A 27187-nucleotide genomic window follows, 5' to 3' on the forward strand; every position below is an offset into this window, starting at 1 on the left:
CTAACAAGTCTTCTTTTTGAAGGAGTGTTTGAAAGACCGAAGTATGGATTTCAACATTGCATCAGTTTTTTTATTTGAGTCCAAATTTGTCCAAGCTTTGCCGCACTAAATTTCAGCCACTATTATTTGGCATGGCGTAATCTGGCTGTAGAAAAAGAAAAGGTTTCACTTGCATGGGCTAATAATTTAATAACAGACCAAATAAATAGTGTGTTTCTTCGCATGACACTACTAAGCCCATCTCAGCCCAAAACGAAAAGCCCACAGTCACTCTCCATATCTCAAGCTCGAAGAATGAGCCCACCAACAAAATATGGGCCTGAGCAGCCCACCCAGTCCTCTCCACGCAGCCATCATCCATCCCTCTCTCGAACGCGACCAAACCCTACCCCGGCGCCCCACCTATAAAAACCCTCCTCCCCCTTCGCCCCCTCCTCTCGCGCCGCCACTTCCCTCCCGTTCCACTCGCCGAAAACCCTAGCGCTCCCCACCGCTCGCCGCCGCCGCAGCGAGCGCCTCCTCTTCCTCCATCAACCATGGCGACCCAGATCAGCAAGAAGAAGAAGGTACACGAGCTCCTCCTAACCCTAACTCCACCCTCCCTTTGCCCCCTCGCATCGATGGATCTGACAAGGGTGATTGTGTGTGCAGTTCGTCAGCGATGGTGTGTTCTACGCGGAGCTGAACGAGATGCTGACGCGGGAGCTCGCGGAGGACGGCTACTCCGGCGTGGAGGTGCGCGTCACCCCGATGCGCACGGAGATCATCATCCGCGCCACGCGCACCCAGAACGTGCTCGGCGAGAAGGGCCGCAGGATCAGGGAGCTCACCTCCGTCGTCCAGAAGCGGTTCAACTTCCCCGAGAACGGTGTCGAGCTCTACGCCGAGAAGGTCGTCAACCGCGGTCTCTGCGCCATCGCGCAGGCTGAGTCCCTCCGCTACAAGCTTCTCGGAGGCCTCGCCGTCCGCAGGTATAGCACGATGCAATCCCTTTCCATGATACCTGCTAGCTGTGTATTTTACGGATTTGTATGCTCTTGGTAGATATGTAGTTTGTATATGATGATGCGCTGAATTTGATATAGATGGTTCACGACGTTTTGAATATTGTGCTTCTGCTAATGAGATCTTTGCTGACGATGCTTAATTTAAGAAATTGTAGTAAGGTGAACTATTCCGAAGTTGTTTGTATTTTATTTGGAATTGCTAGTGGGTTTGTGAGGAGTAGAATTATGCACTAGTGATTTATGTTCTGCCTTCAGTCCTTGTTGGTGGGATATTGTACTGGTGCAGAAAGGAAATGCTGCTCCTTGAAGCAGCGGCGGCCAGACAACCGTTGAGACAGATCCACAGATAAACGACTCATCTCCTGTTGTTTGTCTACTAAATCTGTCTCACATTAATTGATCACTGTTGATAGTTCAGAAGTTGTACTGCAACTTAATTGACTTGTTTAAATTTAAATAGTCTTGAAGTGTGCTATAAGTAATTTTACAATTTTGATTTTTTTTGTCTAACCCTTGTGACAGAATCAGTTGCATCATTTATTGTGATCTGTTAGTGTCTAGGATTCATATATTAACAGTATAATTCTTCATTTTTGCACCTGTATTAGTTGTGTCCTGCTTTCTTTTATGATGGTGGGAAGTTAAGCTGGTGCACAGAGGAAATGCTGCTCTTGTAGTAGCGGCGGCCAGACAACCGTTGAGAGATAGATCCACAGATGAACATTCTTTCTGCTGTTTGTCTACTAATTCTATCTCACATTCTTTATTACATGAGTGTTAATCATTTCCTTTATTGTGTTAATCTTGTTATCTACTATGTTGGGTAGTATGAATAGCTAGTTCTGTGCTTGTTGTGGTTTATGAAATGTTGTTTTAATATAATGATGAAGGGTCATTAATTTTTATGATGCTTCTTAATCTGTGTGAAGTATGCCTGGATTTCTTTCCTTGCGTTATATTGTACTTATATTTAATACATACTAACACGCTTGTTTACTTGGCAGGGCTTGCTACGGTGTTCTTCGCTTTGTTATGGAGAGTGGTGCCAAGGGTTGTGAGGTGAGTGTTGTTGTGTACTTCAATGCAAATATGATCATTTTTCTGATACTTGGTGAATGTAGTGCTAAAGTTCTATGCATTCCCGTGTAGGTGATCGTGAGTGGAAAGCTCAGGGCCCAAAGAGCCAAGTCCATGAAGTTCAAGGATGGCTACATGATCTCCTCTGGTCAGCCAGTGAACGAGTACATTGACTCTGCTGTCAGACACGTCCTTCTCAGACAGGTTTGTGTTTGATGCTTGCTATCTGTGTTAATTGTCTTGTCAGACAGTGTCATTTTAGAGTGCTGGTCAATTTGTTCAGTGGTTTATCTGACATGTTGTTAATGTGTGGTGCTGTGCAGGGTGTTCTTGGCATCAAGGTGAAGATTATGCTTGACTGGGACCCGAAGGGCAAGCTTGGTCCGATCACCCCTCTGCCGGACCTGGTGACCATCCACGCCCCCAAGGAGGAGGATGAGCTGCGCCCTCCGGTCCTGGTCCCTGAGGTCTAAAGCTCCCAACAGAGTCCTTTGAAAATGCAGTTTGAGCAGTCCTAGCTAGGTTTCTATCTTATGATAAGGGCAATGCGAAGACACTTGGTTACCTTAAGCTTTGTGGACAGAGGCTATGTATTGGTCCCGTGTTACTTTTGTTTAAGCTAAGTTTTGCCGAGACAAGCTACCGTGATATGTACTGGATGCGAAATTATTGTTCCTTATTCTCGTTGCTCTGGTGTGCGTCTATTCCTTGTGCTGTTCCTGTTCGATATGCTCTGACAGAAGTCTTTCGTTCCTGTCTCATGCAGAAAATTTGGTTGTGTATGTAATTGTTTTGAGCGTCTGGATCCCTAGATGCCCATTAGTTTTTTGTTTACTTTAAGCTGGTCGTAGTGACTTTTCCTTTTATGCCGTTCACAGCATTTAGCGCGTTTGATAGTCTGATAGCTTCTTTCTGGCTGGCTGGCGCACGAACATGAACACAGATTTTGTATAGCACGCGTTCATCCTCGTAAACACTGGAAGTAAATTCATCCTTATGAACCGAATGCAAAGTTCTATATTACTGTGTCACATAGCGTACAAACATATTCTCCCTGAAGAACAAAATTCTTATTCTTAAATTCAAATAACAAAATTTTGCAGTAGAAATTAGGATCTGGCACATGGTCTTACGTACATACAGTTGGAAATATACTTGTATACAGTACTCTGCAGTCTGGACTCCTGACTCACCTGTGTGCTAGTCACGCTTGCTTGGGACTGGGTTTGGAGGCTAGTGCACTCGGCCGAAGTTCTCCATGAGCGCCGACATGACTGTGGCAAGCCGAAGAAGCAGCCGCGCCATGTTCCTGAGCAGGAGGAGAAGGGTCACCCGGAGCATCCCGACCTCCACCTTGAGTTTGAACTTGACGTCGAACAGGTGCGGCGCCAGCAGGTACACCACCCACAGCGACGTCTGCTCCGACAGAAGGACGCGGATCACCTCGGATGCCACCTGGTTCAGCACCTGGAGCCCTCTTGGGTTCAGGGGTGACGCCGAGAACCAGATGATGGATGGGCAGGTCTCCTCAAGCTTGGTGACGAGGAGGCCGAACCAATGGTGTGTGATGACGAAGAGGGGCCGGATCACCATGGCTTGGAGCAGAGATGCCAGCAGCGCCGGGAGCAACGGTGCCCATGGTGGAATGGACGAGGAATCCTTCATCCGAATCTCCATGGAGAGGGCGAAGAGCTGGTTGGAGACGGTTGCTGCCATCTGCATCGCAACAGGGCTTACTTGCGAGAGGACATCCCACAATTGAGTTATATAGGGGTTAGGGGTGTTCGGATCCTTGACTAAAGTTTCGCTTGGGTCACATTGGATGTTTGATACTAACTAGGAGTATTACACATATGCTGATGACAAAAATAATTGCATAAATAAGGGCTAATTCGCGAGAGGAATCCATTAAGCCTTCGATAATTAGCACATGTGATTCTGCAGTAAACATGTGCTAATTATGGATTGATTAGACTTAATAGATTCATTTCACAAATTAACTTTGATTTATATAATTATTTTTATCATTAACTTATATTTAATATTTCTAATTAACATCAAACATTCGATGTGACCCGAAATGCAGGAACCAAACCCGAACTTTAGCGTAAGGGGGTGTTTGGATACCCCTGCTAAAGTTTAGCACCTGTCACATCGGATATTTGAATACTAATTAGGAGTATTAAACATAGGCTAATTACAAAACTAATTGCATAGATGGAGTCTAATTCGCGAGACGAATCTATTAAGGCTAATTAGTCCATTACTTGACATTGTGGTGCTAGAGTAACTATTTGCTAATGATGGATTAATTATGCTTAATAGATTCGTCTCGCGAATTAACAGAGGGGTTCTACAATTAGTTTTATAATTAGCTCACGTTTAGTCCTCCTGCTCAGTATCCGAAATTCAACGTCACCCTAATACCAAAAGCTAATTAGTCCTCCGAAATTCAACGTCACCCTAATACCAAAAGCTAATTAGTCCTCCTTCGATGTGACCCGAACTTTAGCAAAGAGGATCCAACCCGAGAGCGCATGCGTCACTGGGCACCCGTTGGGCACCCGTCTATGACCCGTCCATGCGTCACGGCACCAGTCCATGCGTCACTTTCCTACCGCGTGGAGTCTCCGGTGCTGCTGGGCTGACCAGCCGAAGCGACGGGAGGAAGGTGGGGATCTGCTAGGTGACCCGGAGTTATACCAGATTCGTTGCTGCTATTTTTCTTCATCAAAAATTGGGTTTGCGTTGCCCTGACGTTGGTCGTCGCTTCATCGTCAGCACTCCTGAGGACGTCGCTTCATTGTCGACACTCCTAAGGATGAGGTTGTCGTTGCGTCCTCCTAGGTTGCAGCGGCGATGCTCGTGGTCAAGCCATCATCGTCGGTGTCGCCATCTTTTCAAGCTGCTAGCCCTCATCATGCTGACTCTCGATCTGCGTTCGCGCCTATTGCCGCACGCTCGCAGACATTGCTACCAATGTTGCTGAAGAAAGATGCATTTGTGCTCTTTAGCTTCACCATCTACCATCGCAGTCGGCTCATCGTCCTGCTGAACCTGTCAGCAAGAAGTTGCTAATTTTGTGTATTTGGGTGCCACGCTTCGGACCTGTGCCCTTCTCCACGGCTCCGACCACGTCCACCTCAACCTCGGTTACTTTGGCACTAAGGGGCTACCATCTGCTTGACAAGCCTCTTCAGCTTCCATTCCAGCCACAATATCTGCGATGCATCGATGATTGCGACTGCGGGGGATGTCCGCTCCTCAGCTTATTCTCCAGTCTCATCATCTGCGTGCTCCCGTTATGATTGTGGGGATGTTAAAGTATATTAGGCAACTCCGGATATGGTTAGTTTAGGATTGATTGTAATTCCGGGATAACCTATCTCTAGGAGAGGTTACTCGCCCTCCAAGCTATGTACACCTATATAATCAGGCAAAGGGGCTCAAGCAGTATACCCACGCATTATACACAAGTACTACGAGCAACTCCAAGACGCTGCTAATCTTACCCCCAATATCTTTTTTTAGGAAAAAAGAGAAAAAAAACAAACTCCAACAGTGCACCCAAACCTTCGCTATTTTTTTCGCGATGCTAAAAAATAGCCTGCCACCGCGTATATTTTAGCGTTCGCGTTCCTCCCCCAATCCCGATTCCCGCACGCCCGGCCCTTCCCGTGTGCGGAGGTCGAGCGGCAGGGCGAGGGGCAAAGTACAGTACACCTATTGCGCCCTCTTCTGGAACTTCAGCAGCAAGATGCGCCCAGACTGGGCCGTGAACCTGTGTATGGCGCTCGGTCTCGGCTTCCCGTTGCCGCTACCCTGTACATGGTCTACGGCCCGCTCAGCAGAAAGGTCGTGCTCCCGGCGTTCACCGATGACGAGGACACCGTGGCGGTGCTGGACGAGTCTACGGTCGTGAACGCCTCCTCGCAGTACAACAATGGTAGAGCGGCAGTCACCAAGGCGGAGTGGGCTGGCGGGCTGCTGGACCTCGTCGACGACCCGTAAGTGGCGGCGATGTTCCTGACGTGCATGTTCTGCGTGTTCGGGTGGAACATGAAGCGCGGATTGGGGAACATGTATGTGCACGTCTTCACGTTCGCACTGCTCTGCGCCGCATTGGTGCTTGTCTTCGCCGTCGCCACGCTCAACATCCACGACCCCGCGCTAGGGTTCGTCATCGGCGCCGCGGTGGTGGGAAAAAAAAGCAACGGGTCCTAATGGCCCCAATACGATGACGTGGCCTATTTTGAAATATTGGAAGCTATTGGAAGTTATTTATTAACGATCTGCTATGAATTGATATGTTTTGAGGAATTTTTTTTGGAAGAGCCCCAATACATAGTTCTTACGTAGTTCTAGGGAAGAATATTTTGGGTACTTCAGAAGTTGCTCTAACCACGGTCGCAAACTGCAGCTCAAGAGTATAGCATGTTGTCCAGAAGAAAAAGGACCCTTCCAGGTTCAGATTCAGATCCCCGTGTTAAACCATTATCGTGGATCTATCAATAGTAAAGGTCAAACTAAACGACAGAACACGAAACAACATGCATGTTTAGGAGCTCCATTTACCACCACAGGCTTTACATTTCCAGCTGATGCCAACATGTAATTCAATAACACCATGATGACAGTGGAATGCAGCATTACACACGATGGTCTAAGATCAAATAACTTCGGAGCTCATCAGGAGATACAAGTCGTGGATCCCATTGTATTCCATTTCATCCTAGGCTGATTCGATTGGGAACTACACCTCCAGAATATAGCACAGGTGGATCAGAACACGAGAGGAACGGCATCATCGCTGGTAGCTTCGTGCGAATCTGGCAAATCAGGCAGGTCTGCGCTGATGGAGAACCTTAGCCACCGCCGTTTCTCCACGTACACCAGGCATGGCTGCAGCACGAACCCAACGATCATTGCCATGATGCTTACTGCCATCACCTTGAAGGATGCGAGGGCCATCACCACCACGATCAGGAGAGCAGGAGGGATGATCATCAGGACAGCACCAATGGTGCCTAGAGGGATCTTGTAGGGCCGAGAGGTGTCTGGATGTGTCATCCTCAGCTTGATGAAGGCAATGAACTCTAGGATCATGCCGAAGCAGTAGAGGTAGTTCTCAGCAGCAACGATCTCCTGAAAGCTCATCCAGGACAGCAGGATCACACCAAAGGCCGAGAACAGGATGCCAATCAGTGGGGTTCCATAGCGAGATCTCTTGGCAAAGAATTCAGGGAGCATTCCGCGCTCGGCCATCCCAAGAAGCTGGTAAGAATCGCTGCTCATTTCCGTGAGGAAGTTGCCCATGTTGGACAATGCAGCAGCTCCTTGAATCCATGAGTGCAACCAGACACCACCGAGAATCCTTGCAATGTCTGAAAAATACCCATCTGACCAGTGCTCCCGAACAACTGGAATTGCTGCTGTACAAGTGATCAGAGGGTACAGGTATCCCCCCACCACTAGAACTAGAGCATAAGAAAGAGCTCTCGGGAGGGTCCTCTTTGGATTCTCGACTTCTCCAGCCAATGTACTGATTGAATCCCAGTAGTTGAGGTTCCAAAACAGTGTGTTCAGATACAATCCCCAATTCACACTCCCCAAGTCCATCTCAAGCCACCTTGAAGGTTCAATCCGGGGAATAGCTATCAATCCCATCACAAAGAATGGGAGGAGGGAGAACACCCCAAGAAAGACTGCCACCCAGCCAACTATGGTCAGACCTCTGTAGTTCATGTATGTAAGTGCAACTGTGAGGATAAGCACCGCCAAGGTCCTTGGTAGCCCACCTCCAAGAGCTGGAACACTGGACTTGACATAGTCAAGAAAGAGGACCGGATATAGAGCATTATCAATGACACCACTGAGCCACTTCGCCCAACCTTGTTGAAACCCCCAAAAGGGACCAAGAGCAGAAGAGACCCAGACAACATAACCACCATTCTCTGGGAACATAGTGCCCATCTCTGCAGTGATTAGAGCTTCTGGAATGCTCCATATGAGTGCAAACAGAAGAAAACCCGCAATTGCTAGCAGTGGCCCAGCAGCCTTGACACTGTCCTCAATCCCAAAGGGACCCCCAGAAACCTCATAGAATATGAGGAAGATGAGGGGGACCATGGAAACTTTGGGAATGCCATGGCCTCCCTTACGCTCCTCGCCCTCATTGACACTATTGTACTTGACTGCAACACGATCCCCCATTGGAAGACAGGCTGAATTTGCTCGTGTTATTGCTGTGTTCCTCAATTTCTGCAATGGCAAAGCCAGAAAATCAGTAATATGCAATGCATAAGGTTGTTGCTTGTTTCAACATGCAAGATGGACATAATGAACATAAGTAATAATATGGGGAAAAACCGATGCATTTCATTTCAGTATTAACATGCAAGTATTTTCTTCTTTATACATTATACAATACTTAGAAATATCAGGTTTTGAATGGTATGTTTACTGGGGACAATGGGGCACTAGTAATAGTGAGAGTGGAAGTCATAAGAAAATAAAATAAAATAAAAATTGGAGACCGCAGAAAAAATAAGCTCAGTCAATAGAACAAAAACTGGTACTAAATTCCATCTAAGATAAACAGTGGTACTAAAATCCATATAAGATAAACAGTGATAAAAAATCTGTGTGAAATAATGTGGTTGATTTGGCCTAGTATTAACAGGCTTGATTTGAGATATCAGATTGTGTCAATCATATTTGGGCTCACTGTTTCATAGTTGAAGGGTGCTAGCAAATTCTATACATCCGGAAGGCCAAAGGTCAATCGAAACATCGAGTGCACGCTCAAGAAATTATGTTGTCATTCTGTTATGGGTTTCCATATCCAGAAACAAAAGCAGGCTGCAGTGTTAAAATTTGTGGTAAAGAGCGGAATGAAAAAGGGCAGTGACAAAAGGGAAGTTAGTATGCAATATCAAGTGACAGTGTCTTGAGAACTCAAGTAAAATGCTACGGGACTCTACATCATGGTAAATAAAATTTCATGTCCACTTAATAAGGATCATACCAATGCACTAATTATAAATCAGTAATAATTAGGGAAACCAAGAATCTCTACTATTCCATCATAAGTATAAGTAGAGCAATGAATGGCCAGGTTTATTTCACAACTTCCACATGGCACGGGGAATTTATATTGTGCTTACATCTCACTAGGACAAGTGTACAGCGTACCACACAACTTGGCAAACTGGTATGTGAAGAAACTTGGAGCAGAAGGCTTAATTTAGTTGGGATGGGATCAAGGCTGCTGACTTTGCAGCAATCATGGGGGGTAGAAGCGTGGAACCGCAACTGCTTCTCCTCATCGCAAGGTGGAATCCAGAAGGGAAGCTAAGCATTGAAGCAAGAAGCACTGCCATATCTGCTAATCAGACTTGTGTGAGGAAATATATGCGGAAACGGCACGGAACGGATCAGGTGGCCGCCGGCGACCGGGTGGGTCGCGCTGGGATCGTAGCGAGCTCGATTGGGGGAGGAGGCGGCGCGGATCATCCAACGCAGCTCGATCGGGGTCGGATTCGAGGAGGCACGATCTGGAGCGGGAGCCGAGAAGCACCCGTCCGGATTGGAGCGCGGTTTCAGCAGCCAGCAGGTAAATCGCGCAGGAGACTAACCAACTCGCCTCCATCGAGGAAGCAACAAGGCGATCAGAACTGGGCATGGAACGGAGTGAGCACAACTCCTTAGAAGCAGAATCGGAGAGAGAGAGAGAGGGGGGGGAGGGGGGGGGGGGTGAGTAGGAGTATGGACGCGCTCACCATCTACCGCGGCCGGCCCCGGCCCGCATGCTCGGAGTGCGGATCTCCGCGCGCCCCGTCCCCACTCCGGCGGCGCGAGCGCGGGTCCGCGTCCTGTCCCGCGCCTCCCCCCTCCTCTCCCCTGGACGGACGCCGAGTTACTGGAGGTCTGTGTGTGTGAGAGAGAGAGAGCGACGGCGGCGAGGCGGGGGCGGAGGCGGAGGCCCGGAAGAAGAAGGCAGCCAGCAGCGGCAGAGGAGCAGGGCGCAGCAGATGGGGAAGGGAGTAGTATAGCCTGGCCCCACGAGTCAGACAGGATAGGAGACGCGACTTTTATTTTATTTTATTTGTTTTAGCGCGAAATGTTCGGGCACGCGACCCGCGTGCGCACGGCACGACCCGCGTCGGACTTGGGGATGCTGGCGTGGCATGCTGCTGACCACGCGAAGGCGAAAGAATTACACGTCGTCTCCTGCGTCTCAGGCTGGTAATCTCCTTTTTTGGGGGGGGATTGAGGTCTCTCACGCTGGTAACTTGGCGATTAGTGGAGGGTGAGTGTTGGGTTAGTTTTGGTCTGTTGGGGAAGTGAGACGCGACGCAGCGCAACCAAAAACAGATAAAACGGTGCGGAATTTGCAAGCTGTGGGCTCCCAAATTTCATTCTCTTTTCTTTTTTTTGGAAAAAGCAGTAGGAGTAGGCACGAAACCTCTCTATCAGTGCCGTTATAGGCACAGCGCCCGGAGCAAGAATCTGTCGCACGTGGGCCGCGTGGGAGCGTGCATGGTCCGCGCACGAGCCACGTCACGCGAATTTTTTTATTTTTATATATTTTTTTTCTATTTTGCAGAAATATATAGTTGATGAAAAAATTGCAAAACTAGAGTTGCCGACCCAACCGGCGGAAGGACCTTACCGCCGGTTGGGCCGGCGACAACGGGTCATCCCTCCGCAACACACTTTCAAAAAAACATAACTAATTCATATCAACTTGGATGGAGATAAACTTTATATAAAACTTGTAGATCTCAACGAGATCTATAATTTTGTAGTTAAAACTTTTTTTTATTTAATGATATATTGGTGCTCAAATAATCGATGCAAGTTTCAGATCTAAAATTCAATTTTTAGATCTAAAATTGGGTAGCACACTTTTAAAAAATGATAACTAATTCATATGAGCTCAGAAAGAAATAAGCTTTATATGAAAATTGTAGTCCTCGATGAGATTTACAACTTTATAGTTCAAACTGTATTCATTTAGAGCCATTTAGTTGCTGAAATAATCGACACAAGTTTCAGATCTAAAAATTGAATTTTAGATGTGAAACTTGTGTAGATTATTTGAGCACCAATATGACATTAAATGAAAAACGTTTTAACTACAAATTTGTAGATCTCGTCGAGATCTACAAGTTTTATATAAAGTTTATCTCCATCCGAGTTGATATGAATTAATTATGATTTTTTAAAAGTGTGGTGCGGAGGGGTATACCCCTTGTCGCCGGCTAGGCCGGCGGAAGGACTTTACCGCCGGCCCAGCCGACGACAATAGCCTAGTTTTGTAATTTTTTTGTTTGACTATATATATTCTGTGCTAAAATAAAAAAAGTAAAAATAAAAAAATTCCACGTCACGCACCTGTTGTTCTATTTCTTGTTTGTGACTGAGGAGAGAGAATAGAGAGACTCAGACAGACAAACGGGGAGGCCCATCTCGTAATCATCGAAAAAGCCCAGTGCCACAGAAGCCAATGGCCACAAAAGACTTTTTTTTTAAAAAAAAACAAAGGGCCCTCTATGAGCTTCCCAGCGTTAGGATAGTTGTTTGTTGGTCGGGAAAGCCTAATGGGCCGTCTCGCTCACTCCACCGCAGTCCGCTCACTCAGGTACTCCTATCCAAATCCCCCTAAAAAAAAAAACTCCTATCCAAATTGTTTCCCGTTGGCATTTTCAGACTTTCAGTAATCCGTTACTGCATGAGCAGTTAATTGCGTTAAGACAACAGTGAAGTAGTAGTATGGAGTATATGCTAATTATCATAGTAAGCTGATCGCCTCATGCTTGCCTTACGTATATTACTATATGCTGCCTAACAAATACTCTCTCCGCTCTAAATCGTAGATCGTTTTGACATTTTCAAGTTCATAGCTTCTGTTATATTCTAGATATATAGTGAAAACTATAAATTTAAAAATATTAAAACGACCACCATTCATATTCAGGATGGAGCAAGATATATACTTGCTTTTGTATGACTTGCACGTCTGCCCGTTTGCCCATGGTACCAAACATCCGTTGCCAGTACTCAGTAGCTGGAATCATTTAGTGGTTTGTTTTTGTTCGTTTCCTTATCCAAGGAACAATGATGTTTTGTTCTCGTTTTTGATGTAGTGTGGCAGTCTTTGCCTTTTGAGGAGCTGAGTGTGTTAAGTTTGCGAATGAAATGCTCTATCATCACCTCGTTGTACAGATGATAACGGATATTTGCATCCCGGTGGTATAGGTAATTTTGTAAAAGCCATGAAAATAATCTCGGGGCAATTTATAGGATTATTATAATGTCTACATTCCGTCTGCAATTCGACATTGTATAAGCCAGACTATATAATCTAAGATGTAAACGAAACAATAAAAATTGAGTCTATCCTACCAAAATCCATATAATGATCTTATATGGACCATTCCGTCCTAAATTCCACTAACTAAACATCTCATAAGTTCATTCAAATCCAACTCTATCTAGCATGCTGTTTTTTAAGTCAAAATAGACATACGCTCACATAAATGCACACACATTCATCTAAATCCTATCCCATTAGGCACCCGCTAAATTGCTCTCTATAACACAGATCCAGCTCATCTATAGACAGCATAAAAGGCCATCCACCCGGCAATCTATCTATTGACATCAGTTTCAAAGCTTCGTGGGACCCACATCCGGAAATATTTTATTGCCTTCCCTTTCCTCCTGTCTTCTCCTTCCCCTCTCTCCCGAAGCTTCGACCAGCCGCTGCCACCTCCCCGCGCCGTCCGCCATCTCCAGCGGCCGCGGAGCACAGGGTTCGCGAGGCTTGCGGCGGAGCCCCCGGCGAGTATTGGTCTTCACCCGAAGCCGTACCCCTGCCTACGTGCGTCGGAAGTCGCCTCATGGCCTCCACCCCACCTCCCCCGTCAGTGCGCGCCATATGTGGCGGTGGCCTCGCTCCGGCTCGCTCGTGACGGGAGCCGCGGTCCGCCTCCCTCATCCGCCCGCGCCGTCTGCGGCAGCAGCCTCGCTCCGGCACCGCACGAGCTCGAACGGCGTGCGGCTCAGCGCGCGAGCGTGAGCTCCGGAGCACGCCGCCAGTAGGCCAGCCCCGTGGGGTGCGGAGCTGGTGTTGGATTGGAGGGAGGGGGGGCAGCATGCCGCCCCCGATGGAGGCCGCCCGCGTCATCGACCATGCTCCGGCAGCCCGGTTCCGCGCCCTGGCCGCCTCACCGGCGTTGGCGGCCCCCTCCTCGCTGCCCATTCTCCCGATCGGCCGGGATGCCGAGCTCTGCCCCAGCCGGTGAAGTGGTGGCCTATGGCACTGACGCCGGCAAGCCAGCCCGAACAGCAGGTGGTGGCCGAGCGACGCCCCAGGCGCCATCCTCCCCCTTGCCGGCGGCAGCGCCCGCCCGTCCTGCTCACCAGCCGATGGCCATGGCGACGATATTGAAAGGATGTGTGATGCCTAGGGGGTGAATAGGAACGTCTGGAAATTCTTCGCAGCATAATTAAATATGTCGAAACCTCCAACACTGTTCCGGAACTGCCGGCACTTCCGATAGGGTTGGAACTTCCGATAGAGTAAAAAGTACTCTACGAAATTCAAATTTAAACAGGTTTTTGCAGAATCTATTTGAATCAAAAGTTCAGCAAAGATGTCTACAGACTACTGCAGGTGAACTTCACAAGATAATGGATCGGTACAAAACAAGCTCTAGGTCAACTAGAAATGAAGAAAACAATAAGCACACAAGATCAAGAATTTGTTTACCGAAATTCACTCCCACTAAGGAAACTACGTCTCTGTTAAGGAGCTCACAAAGAGTCGGGTCCTCAGTAACCCTTTACCTCTTCCAGTCAACCACAAAGGAGGAGTGAGTTACTTACTATGAATCTACTAATGATGGGGTGAGACAAATGTTGCGCTTAAACGGGCGACGCCTAACAATCTAGAAGCAAGCTTCAAGAGTAACAAACGCGAATCGAAGATCGAAGATACTTCAAGTGCTCTTGAGATGAACAAGCTTATCCTCACACTCAAAGAAGGAGTCTCACACCTTGAATCTTCGTCTCACCCAAACCCTAGCTCAAATCTCTCAAAATCTCTCAAGGATTAGCTTAAGAAGGGATTTGAAAAAGTGTAGTGAAGCTCTTGGAGGTGTTTTGTTCGTGGACAGTTAGCAACAACTGAAGGAGGGGGTGAAGGGGTATAAATACCCGACCCTCAAAAACTAGCCGTTACAGTGTTGTTATGCGACTGTTGGAACTTCCGACTCTATTCAAATAAGCATCGAAACTTCCGACCCTCACACAAAAAGTGAGAAAATAGTATGTACAAGTGTGGTGGGTAGTGTCTTTTATGGGTGGTTAGCATCTCAAATAAGCACTTTGACAACTTCAAGCCAATCATCCATGCCCCCCTAATAGTACGGTGTTCCTATATTCAAATTCAAAAAATAGAAATCATAAAAAGATCTTCTTTTAATGCTCCAACACCGTTTTTCAAATAATTTGGGGGTCCTTCCTTGCACTTTTGCATCTCTTAAGATTTAACCTGTCAACCTCTTGATAAAATCATTAGTTCCTTAATTATGCATGTCATCAATACCAAAACTCACTTAGGAGGCCAATGCGCTTTCAGATACCCTAGCGATTGAGGTAGAGAGAGAGGAAAGGGATGAGAATGGCGCTGTTGGGCCCACAAATGTTGAATTGCGTGTGCTATAGAACGTCGGCTTAAACGTGAGCACATTCTCTCTTCTGCCTTCTCTCCTACGTGGAACCTTGTAGAGAGCCTAACGGCATCCATTGCGGGTGTCCTTAGTAGCTCTAAAAGATTGAGCTGGCTGATCTTATAAGATCGATAAAGTCATTATATAAGTGCTTTAATTTATGGAATAATTGGAGGAGGGGTGGAAGGAAGAGGATTTTTTGTGGGGGCGTTGTGGAAAAAAGACAACGAAGCCTAAATCCTGTACCTTGAATCGTGATCCGACGGCTCTCCCGCCCATCCTTATCGTTTCTCCCTCGTCCCTTCCGCCGCTGGCCCAGCCGACGCGCGCCTCCCAAAGCTGCTGCTCCTCCGGGACCGGGAGCAATGCGAGGCTCCCGCGCGGCCCCGTGTGGGGCCGCTCCGGCGGCGTCCTTCGCCCGGAGCTCCAACTCCGGCTTCCACGCCATGATCTGGTACGAGCTGCTCAAATTTCACCCTCCCTTCTCCCCTCTCCCCACGGTTTCCCTCCGCTCAAAGCAAGAGATCTCATCTCGCAGGCCGGCGACGGCAAATAATCCGAATCGGATCAGCCTCCCTTCCGTCCGAGCAGCTCACCGGCGGCCGTACCGCGCCGGCGGCAGGGCTACGGCAGGTGATTGATTGATTGATTGAATTGCCCGCGCACGCGGCAGGATCCATCACAATTCACACACAGCTACGCGGCCGCTTCCCTTGACGATCTCCTCCGTTTCCACTTCCCAGGGGTTTGCTGCGCGAGCCAGACGGTCGAGCTGCTGCCGGCCCTGTGCCCCGAGATCGTCGTCCGGGACGCGCGGCTCGAGGACTGCTGGGAGGTGGCCGACACCCACTGCGGCTCGTTCTTTCCCGGCTACAAGTTCCCACTGGACCTTGTCCTGCGGATCGACCGTTACATTGCGCTGCTATCTGGGTTCACAGTCCCGCCTGGGTGCATGAGGACTTGCCTTGTCGCGGTCAATTCTAATTCTGTAGATAATAGTTTCGACATCGAGTGTGGAGATCCTAGGGATGCCGGCTTTCAGAAGTACAGCCTCAGTAGAGGCTCCATAGCTGGCATCCTTACAATTGATACGGTTGCGGACTATCTTCCGAGAAGGGGATCCCTGAAGCAGAGAAGGTACATATTTAGTTACTGAAACATATCAATCAGATTTTCTCTATTCTATTTGTTCAGACTGTTGAGATAGAGGAATGAAAGCGCTATAATTTTTGCTGCTGGACTGACCTTGTCAATGCCATTACTTACTTTCACGATGCTTATCTATCATTGCTGGTTATATGCATTTGCCCCTTGTTTGACTTGCTCAAAGAAAATAATCCCTTGCCCATTTTGGCTTTTCTAACGTATACTTAGTACAATTAGCAAGTATGAAGTTTCAACACGACATAAGCTGCATTGAATGTCAGAAAGCAATCATAACACTTCAATGCGCCCTTCCTGATCTGGAGGGCAGTAGAGTCTAGATAAGGAAATACGTGTAGCTCAATCTGTTCATGAAAGAGACCAACAATATGTGCTCTAGCCTTGAACTTAGTTTCATAGGGCAATTGAAGGCAGTAACTTAGACCACCTTCCGCACTCGATACATATGGAAGGCCAGAAAACAACATTGATTATGACAAACTTACTTTCATAGGGCAACTGAAGGCAGTAACTAATTGCAAAATTTGGGAATGCTTAAATGCATCGTTAGATTTACCAGAAGATGGAGGGTCTTCTCAGCTTATATGCATTACACATGCCAACGGCGTAATAGTACTATTACTATAGCCTTTATACTTGCATGCATCAAAGATAAAAGATGCTCTGTCAAACTATTTTTGAGACAATATGGAGGGATTTTCTGCTTTTGCTCTAACTAGAAAAATGCTGTTTTCTTTTACTAAACAGACATAATGTTTTTTTTGTCTTGATATAATGGTTGAAGGCATTTTCTTGACGCACTGCAGGCAGTGATGACACTCCGTAGTAATTTATTTAAGACTGTTGCGATTTCATCTGCAAATTAAGTTCTACAAATGGTGCAGCTCCTTTTTCAAAATTGAACTAGAATCAAGATATAAATTGTTCTTGATTCTGATCTAACTATGAATGCAAACTGTCATTCTTAAGTGTTAATTTGTGTAGAAGTCATTAACTCGGTATTTGTTGAAGACCTCTCCATGGAACAAAAACCTAGCTTCACATCTCAACTGAAGCTGTGAAGCAGGAGCAGAAAACTCTCATGTAAAGTGCCTGTACTGTAGTCTTTAGTCCATATTGGAGTCTATTCAACACAATGGAAGTTCTAGTTATGTTGTAAATTGTTGTTTCTGTTCAATATTACCCTAATTAAATCCTAAGGCGCAACCAGTGCTGAAAGCTCCCATAGAAGGTGGGTCTGGGGAAGGAATTTTTTTCCTCGAATTCATGGGGAAGGGAATTGCTAGGCAGCCTTACCTTATTTTGCAAGGAGGCTGATTTGAATCTAGGGTCTCCAGTACAGAAGTGAAGACTCCGGAACAAGCCAGGCCCTTCACCCTAATTAAATCATATGAAATTTGCCCCTCCCTGCCTACTAGGTAGCATAACTCTAATCAGGTCTCTTTCAGATGTCATATCAATGTCAACACATTTACTTTGTACCTACAGGAGGAAGTATAACCTAGTTTCCTACATTAAATCTTGAGTGTATGAAATGCTCGGATGGACATATTTGTTTGCATTTTCTAGGAAGTTCGAGGGAATGGATCACTAAACACAATCACTTAGTCACTTCACATTCTGAAACCACCTTTGCCAACTACTTTTGGCTTTGGTGTCATGGTGTGTAGTGAACGAGTCATATTTAGTTGGTTACAAATCAGCCCATGCGGTAACTTCAGTCTGAATGTGATTTCAAAAGATGTTCCATTATGCATTTCAATGATATTTCCTTTAAATGTGCAGACACAAGTATTTCCCCCCTTAAAAGCTACTCAATGTACATTCCAACTTTTGCAGAACAGGTATTGCATATATAGCAAACGTCGCTGTGCGAGAGGAGGAACGGCGTAAAGGAATCGCTAAAATGTTGGTCCAAGAAGCAGAGGCACGAGCGAGGAGTTGGGGATGCCGGTCCATGGCACTGCATTGCGATGTAAACAACACCGCCGCCCTACGCCTGTATGAAAACCAAGGCTTCAAACGCATCCGTGTACCGGAAGGGGCTAGATGGCCCGAACCCAAGATAGCTAAAGGAGTGAAATACAGCTTCATGATGAAGCTAGTGCCCAAGATTTGAGCTGTATAAATTCCAACCAGGAAAAGAAAAGAAAAAGGTTTAAGTTTGTAGATTCTGCACAGATGACAGATGCACCATTCACATGTACAGCGGTTGGTATATAGTTGAGGCTACTCTGTAAATGGTATATATCATCTACGTATTGTTGGAAAGTGGTGGGTGTGTTAGTAGGGGTGTCCAAACCAGTTTGGCCCAAACTGGCTGGAGTATGAACTAAAACATGTTCTGCTTCTGCTCATGATTAGTAAGAGGGATTGGATGGCCATATCAATTTGGGCATTGTGCTTTCTTATTGTTGTCCACACCATCCTTCCTCGGACAAAGATGGGCATATATTTGCTTTCATTTCTGCTTGATCTTAGGTTCTTACTTTCCCTGGCTGGAAGATTAAAACAGAGATATTAACAATCAACATAAATCCTGGCTGGAAGAAGGGACAGGATTACATTACCAACCTCCCAGGCAATCTGATCTGGTCATCATACAGAGGAGTGATCATTGATTGGAATCTATTGAAGCTGCTTGATGATTGAACGCCATGCATGCTTTGATCAGTCAATTATAGGATGGGGACGCTGGCATATAATTTGTGGTCTCTCAGAGCAGTCAGCACAGCAGTGATGAGAGATTCTATGCCCACTGTCATAGTGCCAGTAGCTAGCAGCAGCATATTTTGCAGCCACTTGGCTGAGCATATCCTAGTTCTGTTCTTCTCGTCTGCTTCTGCCTTCTGCTGGCGCCCATGATGATTGCTGCGAGATGCTCATCATCTCATCTTTTTGGGTAACGTACTGAACCAGATGGCCATGAACCATGAGTCCATGACAATGAGTCAATGACAGAACTAGCCAGCTTTGGTGGTTTGATTCGAGTTCAAGCACACAACATTCAAATATGCTTCAACAGATCAGAAATTCAGGGCACAAATCCCTGTCGATTGACTGATGAACTTGGTTTTTTAGCCTGTAGGTTCAATTTATGTGGCTGGGAAAACAGATTCATGTTTGCAAGCTACAGCTCGTGATGAGTTGCGTGCGTTGGCTTTCCCTACCATGTGGATGTCCCCTGTTCGCTACTGTGATTCACATGGAGTTACCAATGCTTCCTCATGTTCTTATCACTTTCTTCAGAGAACTTTTCCTTTACTAAACTCCAGTACTGCGTTTATAAGAAAGTGACAACTTCTCTGAATAAGAAGAAGTAAGAACTTTTCTGAATAATAAAAAGGATCAATATTCGTTTTCTTTGTTAATAAATAGCTCGCCCAAGAACAAATCTGAAGCAATAACCATATAACTATTTAAATTCTTTTCCTTGACCTTTTTTTTGTTAAAGGCCGAAATTATTGTGAGGGCCTCTCTGCAAAACTTTGCCCAATACAGGGGTCCCTTCATAATTAACTTTTGAAACAGGGGGGGTTTGTCACTACGCAGTAATTCCAGCCTTGCGCTATATAAGTGGATTGGATCCGATCCAAGTCGCCAGTCATCGTTGAAATCGAGAAGAGATAGGCCAACGGGGAACAATCCTAAAACCTCGAAGCCATGGGTCTGCAGGTACACGGCTTCCTAAATCGCCATTGTCTGTTACTATCTTGTTAAAGATTAAATCTTTATCCATCTAATCATCTCCATGTTTTGTTCTGAATTTCTAGTTCAGTTTAGAATCTCGTAACCCATAGTGTCGGTACAAGCGTCGTCAGACTATTCAGAGAACGGATCTAGGCTTGGAGTCCGGTGCTGCATGGTCTTAATTTCCGTCTAGATTTGTATGCGTAGCCAAGATCTGGTAGATTCAGACTGTTAATTCTTTGCAGCACTTGGAATTGTAGATGCTTAATGATTTGCCCTTTGATGTTCGTCCTAAGAGGGGATCCAATGCATTTGGGCCGTCCTGGCTCCTGAGCAGCAGCTATTGTTTGAGTTTTCATGACGCCTTCGGGTGTAAGATGGGAAATTCCCTGTTGGTTTTGGTATCTCTGGGTTTTCTATAATTCCTTCGAAATATAGGGTGAGGAAGCACATGGTTCAAAGACTGGAATTCTTAGCGTAATATAGGGTGAGGAAGCACATGGTTCAACAGAGATTCACATGAAAGATTAACTTGTGAAACAATTTAGTGTAATATTGCAGGTGTAGTCCCACAGAACATGATCCATGAGCTGTATCTCTGTTGCAGGAGGAATTTGAGGAGTATGCTGAGAAGGCGAAGACCTTGCCTGATAGCACGAGCAATGAGAACAAGCTGATCCTATACGCACTCTACAAGCAGGCCACTGTTGGACCTGTGAATACCTGTAAGCATATAATCAGGCATCTAATTTGTTTTTCCTTTTCCAGTTCTCTTTGTAAGTTTGTAGCATGGATCAATTTATTGGTTTGCACAAACCCAATTTAAGTGCCATGTGTACAATACTATTCGCAGTATGTAGTGTGTAACTTTGTGTTATCATGTAGATTCTGCAAAAGTTTAACATTTAGAGATCCAATACTTGGTGGAAACATATTGTTGATACTCTACATAAGAATATAAAATAAAGGAGAAGTCCTAGAAAGCAAGCAAAACAATAAAGAATGGGACAAGCCTATTAACCTTATTATCTTTTTTTCTTCCTAAGTTTGTACTTTAAATTTTAACCATGGTTCTGGGATGTGTTTAAGTAGGACATAGCAACAAAAGGTTCAGCAAGGTAGTGGATCACCCAAGCCTGCAGTTTCTTATTTGTATTCTTGAATAGTTTTATGTTCAATGGGAGTACTAAACGGTAGGGATATATTAGATGCCCACCTAACCTCTCGGGGTTCAGCCGATACTGAAATACAGTTTTCTATGCATTATTCTGCAACATCATTTAGTGATGAAATTTGCTGCACCTAGCTGCTGATGAATAATAAATTCATGTTCATAGTGCTAGTCAGAGTAGCTGAACATGCAGTTAAAGAACTGTAATGTTCATATCACTATACGCTTCAAAGCATTCACATGCTTTTATTGGCTTTCTATGCAAAATGAGGAACCCTAAATGATAACATGTAGATACATAACCATGTATCACTTGTAACAAAGGAATTAATGAACTTCTAGTCAGTTTTTTTTTTGAACTGGGCGCTCCCCATTTCCTTTACTCAAATGGAAATATCCATTGAACTTCAAGTCAGTTGTGCAGCAGAATCTAATCAGTTGCCATTAACTCATGGGATTTTGAAGCACATAGTCTGTTGTTGTCATTGTGTTCTTTACATATCTTCTGTATTTTTTACCACAAACCTGTGTTTACATGTGTTTACATGTTTGTTTGTTAATAAACTTCTGCAGCTCGTCCTAGCATGTTCAACATGAGGGACAAGGCCAAGTGGGATGCTTGGAAGGCTGTTGAAGGTCGTATACTTATCTGATCCTTGTATTTTGGGCAACTTAATTTTGTTTACTACCACAATACTATATCTTACAAGGATACATCTATTCTAGTAGTATCACAAGATTGCATTATAGTACTCGCTAAACTTTTGGGATGTTTGCAGGCAAATCAAAGGAAGAGGCAATGAATGACTACATCACCAAGGTGAAGCAGCTCCAGGAGGAGGCTGCTAGCTCCTAAATCTCTTAACTGTTGAACCAAACAGCTATTATCAGCTGAGCTCCTATGCTATTTGATCCACTGGGATGTGAAACATGTACCTGTTTATGCACTCTTTACTAAGTTGTCCATCCATCTATCTATCTGTGATGAAGACTTTAGTCTTCTAAATTATGATCTCTTGTCTGTGATACTGAGTTGCATAGAACACTGGTTGGCAAACCAGTTTGTTTCTGAGATAAATCTGAGGCAAAATAGCAGCAAAACCCACTGATTAGAAGGCAAAAACAAGGAGCTTAATCTAACTATGCATTAGTTAATCAAAACTGTAATGATGATCTATTGTGGATATGTTTTTTTTTCTTCTTCTAAAATATGCTTTCTCATCTGGCAAGCTAATTGCCAAGATATAAAAGCTGTGCCCTGAAAACATGAGATGTTCAGAAGTATTCATATCCCCAGACTTTCCCGCCGGAGAAGAGGTTGAGGCAGAGGACGCACGCGACCAGCAGCAGACCAGGGACCCACCAGCTGCCGCCGCCGTCGGAGAACATGGCACACAGCAACAGGCACAGCAGCAGCAGCATGTAGAACCCCAGTCCGGCGCCGCCGCCGCCGCCACCACCGCCCCACTCGCCGCTGAAACCGCCGCCGCCGTACCGTCCATCCGGCCGGTAGTAGTATATTCCGGCGAAGTAGGCCGCCACCAGCAGCAGAAGCGCGGTGAGCATGATGTTCTGGATCAGGAACATGACCACCACCAGCGTCACCGGCACGAGCACCACCTCGCTCCGGCCGCCGGCGGCGGCCAGGGCGAGCAGGAGCGCGCCGGCGCCGAGGACGAGGAGCACGGCGTTGTCCGTGACAGTATCCTGCACCTCCGTCACCTGCTCGTACCACCACATCAGGGTCTCCTGGCAGATGACCCACCCCAGCGCCACCACGATGAGGAGCGGCACCACCGGCGACGGCCCCCGGCTCCCTGCCCACGCCGGCGACCCGCCGGAGCTTCCCCAGTAGCTCATGATCACTATACCTCTCTACTGTTCTGCTGATATATCTGAAGATGTTTTGCTATTCTAAGCAACAGCAGATGTTTTGCTGTTCTAAGCAACAGCAGATTACTTGTTGCCAATGGCAATGCAGACCTGATCAGTGATCAGTTCCTGCTATATATGGATGCATGCTCATCCTGTTCCAACTAATTTTTAACCACCTGCTTTTTGTAATGTAAAGCTGATGTGTGTATCTCTGGATTGTAGTTAGGGCAGGAGCCAACTTTGATCTGGTAGATGAGCTGATCCCAGAGAAAGATGACACAGAAGACAAGGACTTGCAGGTCAGGTCATTCTCATGCTTTAAGTCACAATGATCACAAACTAAACTAGGGTTTAATGAGGAAAATGTTCTTTTTATCGACTCCATTATGACGTAAAAGCCGATTGAGTAGGTGAAAACGATGGCTGATATCATAAGCCGGACCATGGATCATTTCAGCCACAAAAACTGTCAAACCATAGTGGGAGTAGTTGTGAGCCTCTCAGTACAATCTCCTTCTGCAGTGAATAAAAGATAAGGTAGTGATGAAGCTTATGCTATCGGTCACGAGGGAAAATTGCAAACTGTTCAGATTGTCCACAAAGCTCACATCATTTCCCAAGCCATAAAAAAGATGATTCTGTATGGTTCTAGAATCTGCGCATGACAAGGTGTGTACTAATCTTTGAAGTTTGGATTGGACCTTGAGTAGCAGAAACCTTTTGCAGAAAATCTCTATGCTGATGAGAGCAGAATGACAATGGAAGCGTTTCTGAAAAGTGCGCTGCCTTTCGGCATGAAGATTAGACTAGCCAATGGCCTCAAGCATAGTATATTTCCATTCCCTTTGATATATTTATGTATCACTCAGTGTTTCGTGAGATTTTAGTACAGCAGCAGTCAGCTGAGCTTCTTGCGCACAGCAAAAATTGGTTCTGAAGAATGAACAGCCTATTGCAGGCCATACACTAGCAGAGCCCCTACTCCGGCGATGCCAATTACCAAACTTACGATCACCGCAATAGGTGGCAGCGCACCGCCAATGGCCCTCCCCGTGGCCGCATCGTACTTTGCAAATCGCTTCTTTGCCGCATTGCATTGTGGGCAACCATAGTCATCAGGCTGCAAAAATACAGAACATGGTTAAAATTCATCAGAAGAAAATTGAAATACAGTACTTAATTATACAATCTGAAAAGGAGTAAACACAATAATTATGTAACTGATTTAGGGATAGCTATGCATTTGTTACCTGCTCTTCAAAAGGCTTGGGTAGGAAGTATATGTATCCACAATCAAGGCAGATGTGTGTGGCTCTCTCCTGGAAAAAAATGGGGTATTTGCAGTTTATAGCATATATGCTGAGGCTTCAAGTTGATGGGGAAAAAGTAGCTATTGTTATCTTGATCTTGCCTTTTGTGCGTCAGTCAATTTCCGTCCGAACCGGGGTGGTGCCGGCCTCTTTGGTAGGCGCTTCACATCGACATCAGTAGCTCCCCTGATATCACTCAAAATGAGATTTGGGGGAACATATACACACATGAAGAGTCCAAAGTAAACTCAAGGACAACCATTTCACTCAAATTTAGTAATATCAGAAGTCGCATCGCAACCACATGGTCATGTGCCTACCTGCTCACTACAAAGTAGACGGAGTCTGGCTTCGCCTGGATGGCTGTCTTGGTGAATCCCAGCTTGTCTGCAGGCCACAGCTCATCTCCGAAGAAGCTGCTTGTGTACAGCACCTGGTCACCGGCTTTCAGTCCGGCTCTTGCTGCATTCCCTCCAGACTCCACAGACTAACCCGAGGCCAAACCAAAGATCACTAGTCAGTAGCTGGAACCTCTTTGAATTTGCAGTTTCAGTCAATCATACCAAACGTGTTGTTTAGATGAAGGGGATACATTAGCAAACTAGATCTTCAGCTTAAAATCATTTCAAAAAATTTTGATCGCGTATTTTCTCTCTGAAGCATATATACTTAGAGTACTTGACTCTTATCCATCCATATTCTTGAAAACATCAATTCAGTGTTGAAATTGAAGTTTCCAATCCAAGATCATGCCCGGGATCATGCATGAGCTATTCATGTAATGGAATCAGGAAAGGAAAACGCAAAGGAAGAGAGGACTGACAGTGATGACGACGCCACCGCCGGGCTTCTGTCCCAGGGCCAGCCCGAGCGGCTTGTCGACCTCCACCTCGATGTTCTTGGCCGCCGTCGACCTCGCGTTCACCTGCAGCAGCCTCCTCCGCCCGCCGCCGCCTCTCCGGTGGCCGGCCGCCCACCTCGTGTCCACCAGCGACACCCCATGGAAGCCGGTCTTGGTCTTCTGCACCACAAGAACATCAACAATGGCCACGATCACAGGAAGGAAACAAACCAAACGGCAACAAGAAGTGATGCATTCCCTACTCACAGTTGATGCCGAGATGACTGGAGGCGGCGCCGGCCGCTGAGCTCTGGCAATGGAGCTGCGGTTGATGAGGGAAGGGGCGGCCACGTAGGAGAGCGTGGCAGCCATGGTGTGGGGCTGCGAGGATGATGGTGGTGTGGACCGTGAGTAGCCGGAGGAAGGTGATGGCTGCCATTTGGTTGGAGATCAGGACATGCTGTGTCTTCTGTGGCTAAGGCAAGAGTGGTGCTCGTCACTTTTCAAAAAAAGAGTGGTGCTCGTGGCATCTGGTCGTGTGGAAACAGTGAGGCTGACACTGACATGTGGGGACCCGATGCACTCCACCTCTTCTTTTTTTCTGATTGGCACGAGATGGCATTACAAATAGGCTACCAAAGAGCACAAGCCACATGGTGGATCAAAAACTCTGAATGCTGATAGCAGTAACTGAACTCCGCCTATGTTGTCTCAACACAATAGGTTCTAAGCCCTGGTAAAGGAGGAGGGTTGTAATAGATTTGGCGAGCCAACGTTAAACCTAACCATTCTAATGGAGATGAAATCCAAGAGAAATCCATTGGGGCGTAACCCTCTTAGCGACGCGCCATATCGGAACTCGGGTATGGTGTTAAATAGGCAAGAGCCGGGTCGTCTCCCCCTTGTGACGCACCGTGTCGCGATTTGGACATGGTGTCAAGTGAGCAAGGATCGAGTCGTCATTTCTTTAGTGGTGCACTACATTGGCACCCAGGTGTAGTGAAAAATAAGCAAGGGTCTTCACATCTCTCTCGACGGGTGCGAAGGGCAAGTAAGTTAGTCGAACCACTAAGATTCGTGTAGGTAGTTGGAATGTAGGGTCTCTTACAGGTAAGTTAAGAGAGTTAGTTGACGTAACGATTAGGAGGCGTGTAAATATCTTATGTGTTCAAGAGACTAAATGGAAGGGCCAGAAGGTGAAGGAGGTGGACAATACCGGTTTCAAGCTTTGGTATACAGGGACAGCTGCAAATAGAAATGGAGTAGGAGTTTTGATTGACAAGAGTCTCAAGGATGGAGTGGTGGACGTGAGAAGGCAAGGGGATAGGATTATCCTAGTTAAGCTTGTCGTTGGTGGTATGGTCTTGAACGTAATTAGTGCATATGCCCCCCAAGTAGGCCACGATGAAAGTGCTAAAAGGCTTTTCTGGGAAGATTTAGATAGCCTGGTTACAACTGTACCTTCTAACGAGAAGCTTTTCATAGGAGGAGATTTTAATGGGCATGTAGGTACAACAAGTGCAGGCTTCGAGGCGGTTCATGGAGGTTTTGGGTATGGTAGTAGGAATCAGGAGGGAGAGGAAGTCTTGGACTTTGCAGTAGCTTTTTTTAAGAAAGAGACGGTCCTATTTATTGACTTTTAGTAGTGGCCAATACTATAGCCAAATTGACTTTATCCTCACAAGAAGAGAGGATAAACGGGCATGCTTGGATTGCAATGTGATACTAGGGGAATGCGTTGTTTCTCAACATAAGCTTGTGGTGGCGGACTATCATTTTCAGATGCACACACGTAGGGATAAACAAGCCAAAATTGCAAGAATAAAGTGGTGGAAATTGAAAGAGGAGACGTTAGAGGTCTTCAAGGAAAGGGTAATCAAAGAGGACCCTTGGAAGGAAGGAGAGGACGCAAACAATATGTGGGAGAAGATGGCAAACTGCATTTGGAAGGTGTCCTCAGAGGTGCTTGGAGTGACAAGGGGGTAGAGGCATAGATAAAGATACTTGGTGGTGGAATGAGAAAGTCCAAATGACTATTAAGGAGAAGAAATAATGTTATAGGCGCTTGTTCCATGACAAGAGTGTGGACAACATAGAGAAGTATAAGGAGGTAATAAGTGTGGCAAAGGGTAGGGCGTATGAGGATCTTTACTAACGATTATGTACTAAGAAAGGAGAGAAGGACATCTATTGGATGGCTAAGGTTCGTGAGAGAAAGACGAGGGATTTCAACCAAGTTAAGTTCATTAAGGATGAAATGAAGAACATCTTGGTAAAGAAGGATGAGATCAAACATAGATGGTAAGAGTATT

At 46.1% G+C, this 27187-nt stretch overlaps 6 protein-coding genes and 2 non-coding genes across 10 annotated transcripts; 5 read left to right on the forward strand and 3 right to left on the reverse strand.

The window, feature by feature from the left end:
- The first annotated feature begins 406 nt into the window (after positions 1 to 406).
- Positions 407 to 2788, forward strand: LOC117861106 (small ribosomal subunit protein uS3x). Its single transcript, XM_034744593.2, has 5 exons — positions 407 to 566; positions 652 to 971; positions 2012 to 2066; positions 2157 to 2288; positions 2408 to 2788. Exons 1-5 carry the CDS (start codon positions 537 to 539, stop codon positions 2555 to 2557), a joined length of 687 nt encoding a protein of 228 aa, XP_034600484.1. The 5' UTR covers positions 407 to 536; the 3' UTR covers positions 2558 to 2788.
- Positions 1233 to 1402, forward strand: LOC117862279 (small nucleolar RNA snoR143). Its single transcript, XR_004641935.1, has one exon. It is a non-coding gene; the product is annotated as a small nucleolar RNA snoR143 (small nucleolar RNA).
- LOC117862278 (small nucleolar RNA snoR143) lies at positions 1607 to 1769 on the forward strand. The gene has a single exon (XR_004641934.1). It is a non-coding gene; the product is annotated as a small nucleolar RNA snoR143 (small nucleolar RNA).
- A 3832-nt stretch (positions 2789 to 6620) lies between the features above and the next one.
- On the reverse strand, positions 6621 to 10109 carry LOC117861107 (probable polyamine transporter At1g31830). 2 transcript variants are annotated; one of them, XM_034744595.2, is made up of 2 exons: positions 9866 to 10109; positions 6621 to 8345 (listed from the first exon to the last, which is right to left on the reverse strand). In XM_034744595.2, exons 1-2 carry the CDS (start codon positions 9866 to 9868, stop codon positions 6867 to 6869), a joined length of 1482 nt encoding a protein of 493 aa, XP_034600486.1. In that variant the 5' UTR covers positions 9869 to 10109; the 3' UTR covers positions 6621 to 6866. The 2 variants fall into 2 exon arrangements, with proteins under 2 accessions (XP_034600486.1, XP_034600487.1); XM_034744596.2 differs by lacking the exon at positions 9866 to 10109 and adding an exon at positions 9251 to 9740.
- A 5012-nt stretch (positions 10110 to 15121) lies between these two features.
- LOC117860048 (GCN5-related N-acetyltransferase 4, chloroplastic) lies at positions 15122 to 18378 on the forward strand. The gene is made up of 4 exons (XM_034743252.2): positions 15122 to 15278; positions 15363 to 15457; positions 15568 to 15961; positions 17828 to 18378. Exons 1-4 carry the CDS (start codon positions 15190 to 15192, stop codon positions 18105 to 18107), a joined length of 858 nt encoding a protein of 285 aa, XP_034599143.1. The 5' UTR covers positions 15122 to 15189; the 3' UTR covers positions 18108 to 18378.
- A 1126-nt stretch (positions 18379 to 19504) lies between these two features.
- Positions 19505 to 21858, forward strand: LOC117860051 (acyl-CoA-binding protein). The gene is made up of 4 exons (XM_034743257.2): positions 19505 to 19663; positions 20286 to 20403; positions 21423 to 21485; positions 21629 to 21858. Exons 1-4 carry the CDS (start codon positions 19652 to 19654, stop codon positions 21703 to 21705), a joined length of 270 nt encoding a protein of 89 aa, XP_034599148.1. The 5' UTR covers positions 19505 to 19651; the 3' UTR covers positions 21706 to 21858.
- Positions 21859 to 21958: 100 nt separating this feature from the next.
- LOC117860050 (uncharacterized) lies at positions 21959 to 23387 on the reverse strand. The gene has a single exon (XM_034743256.2). The coding sequence runs from the start codon at positions 22707 to 22709 to the stop codon at positions 22125 to 22127; it is 585 nt and encodes a 194-aa protein (XP_034599147.1). The 5' UTR covers positions 22710 to 23387; the 3' UTR covers positions 21959 to 22124.
- Positions 23388 to 23538: 151 nt separating this feature from the next.
- LOC117860049 (uncharacterized) lies at positions 23539 to 25304 on the reverse strand. Of its 2 annotated transcripts, none has more exons than XM_034743255.2 (6): positions 25143 to 25304; positions 24858 to 25052; positions 24355 to 24521; positions 24136 to 24220; positions 23975 to 24043; positions 23539 to 23844 (listed from the first exon to the last, which is right to left on the reverse strand). In XM_034743255.2, exons 1-6 carry the CDS (start codon positions 25245 to 25247, stop codon positions 23674 to 23676), a joined length of 792 nt encoding a protein of 263 aa, XP_034599146.1. In that variant the 5' UTR covers positions 25248 to 25304; the 3' UTR covers positions 23539 to 23673. The 2 variants fall into 2 exon arrangements, with proteins under 2 accessions (XP_034599146.1, XP_034599144.1); XM_034743253.2 differs by having other exon boundaries at positions 24858 to 25055.
- Between the last annotated feature and the right edge of the window lie 1883 nt (positions 25305 to 27187).

This window comes from Setaria viridis, chromosome 6, assembly GCF_005286985.2.
Source record: "Setaria viridis chromosome 6, Setaria_viridis_v4.0, whole genome shotgun sequence".
Lineage (NCBI taxonomy): Eukaryota > Viridiplantae > Streptophyta > Magnoliopsida > Poales > Poaceae > Setaria > Setaria viridis.

What these genes read in the sequence shown, in the direction of transcription:
- LOC117860049 (XM_034743253.2), bottom strand. Translation starts at nt 25,247, where the DNA reads ATGGCTGCCACGCTCTCCTACGTGGCCGCCCCTTCCCTCATCAACCGC. An exon ending in CAGTCATCTCGGCATCAACT is followed by an intron (nt 25,056 to 25,142) that starts GTGAGTAGGGAA and finishes CTTGTGGTGCAG; the next exon opens with AAGACCAAGACCGGCTTCCA. An exon ending in AATTGACTGACGCACAAAAG is followed by an intron (nt 24,044 to 24,135) that starts GCAAGATCAAGA and finishes ATTTTTTTCCAG; the next exon opens with GAGAGAGCCACACACATCTG.
- LOC117860048 (XM_034743252.2), top strand. Translation starts at nt 15,190, where the DNA reads ATGCGAGGCTCCCGCGCGGCCCCGTGTGGGGCCGCTCCGGCGGCGTCC. An exon ending in CGGCGGCAGGGCTACGGCAG is followed by an intron (nt 15,458 to 15,567) that starts GTGATTGATTGA and finishes TCCACTTCCCAG; the next exon opens with GGGTTTGCTGCGCGAGCCAG. An exon ending in GGATCCCTGAAGCAGAGAAG is followed by an intron (nt 15,962 to 17,827) that starts GTACATATTTAG and finishes CAACTTTTGCAG; the next exon opens with AACAGGTATTGCATATATAG.
- LOC117861106 (XM_034744593.2), top strand. Translation starts at nt 537, where the DNA reads ATGGCGACCCAGATCAGCAAGAAGAAGAAG. An exon ending in GGAGGCCTCGCCGTCCGCAG is followed by an intron (nt 972 to 2,011) that starts GTATAGCACGAT and finishes TTTACTTGGCAG; the next exon opens with GGCTTGCTACGGTGTTCTTC. An exon ending in GACACGTCCTTCTCAGACAG is followed by an intron (nt 2,289 to 2,407) that starts GTTTGTGTTTGA and finishes GGTGCTGTGCAG; the next exon opens with GGTGTTCTTGGCATCAAGGT.
- LOC117860050 (XM_034743256.2), bottom strand. Translation starts at nt 22,709, where the DNA reads ATGAGCTACTGGGGAAGCTCCGGCGGGTCGCCGGCGTGGGCAGGGAGC.
- LOC117860051 (XM_034743257.2), top strand. An exon ending in TGTTGGACCTGTGAATACCT is followed by an intron (nt 20,404 to 21,422) that starts GTAAGCATATAA and finishes AAACTTCTGCAG; the next exon opens with CTCGTCCTAGCATGTTCAAC. An exon ending in TGCTTGGAAGGCTGTTGAAG is followed by an intron (nt 21,486 to 21,628) that starts GTCGTATACTTA and finishes GGATGTTTGCAG; the next exon opens with GCAAATCAAAGGAAGAGGCA.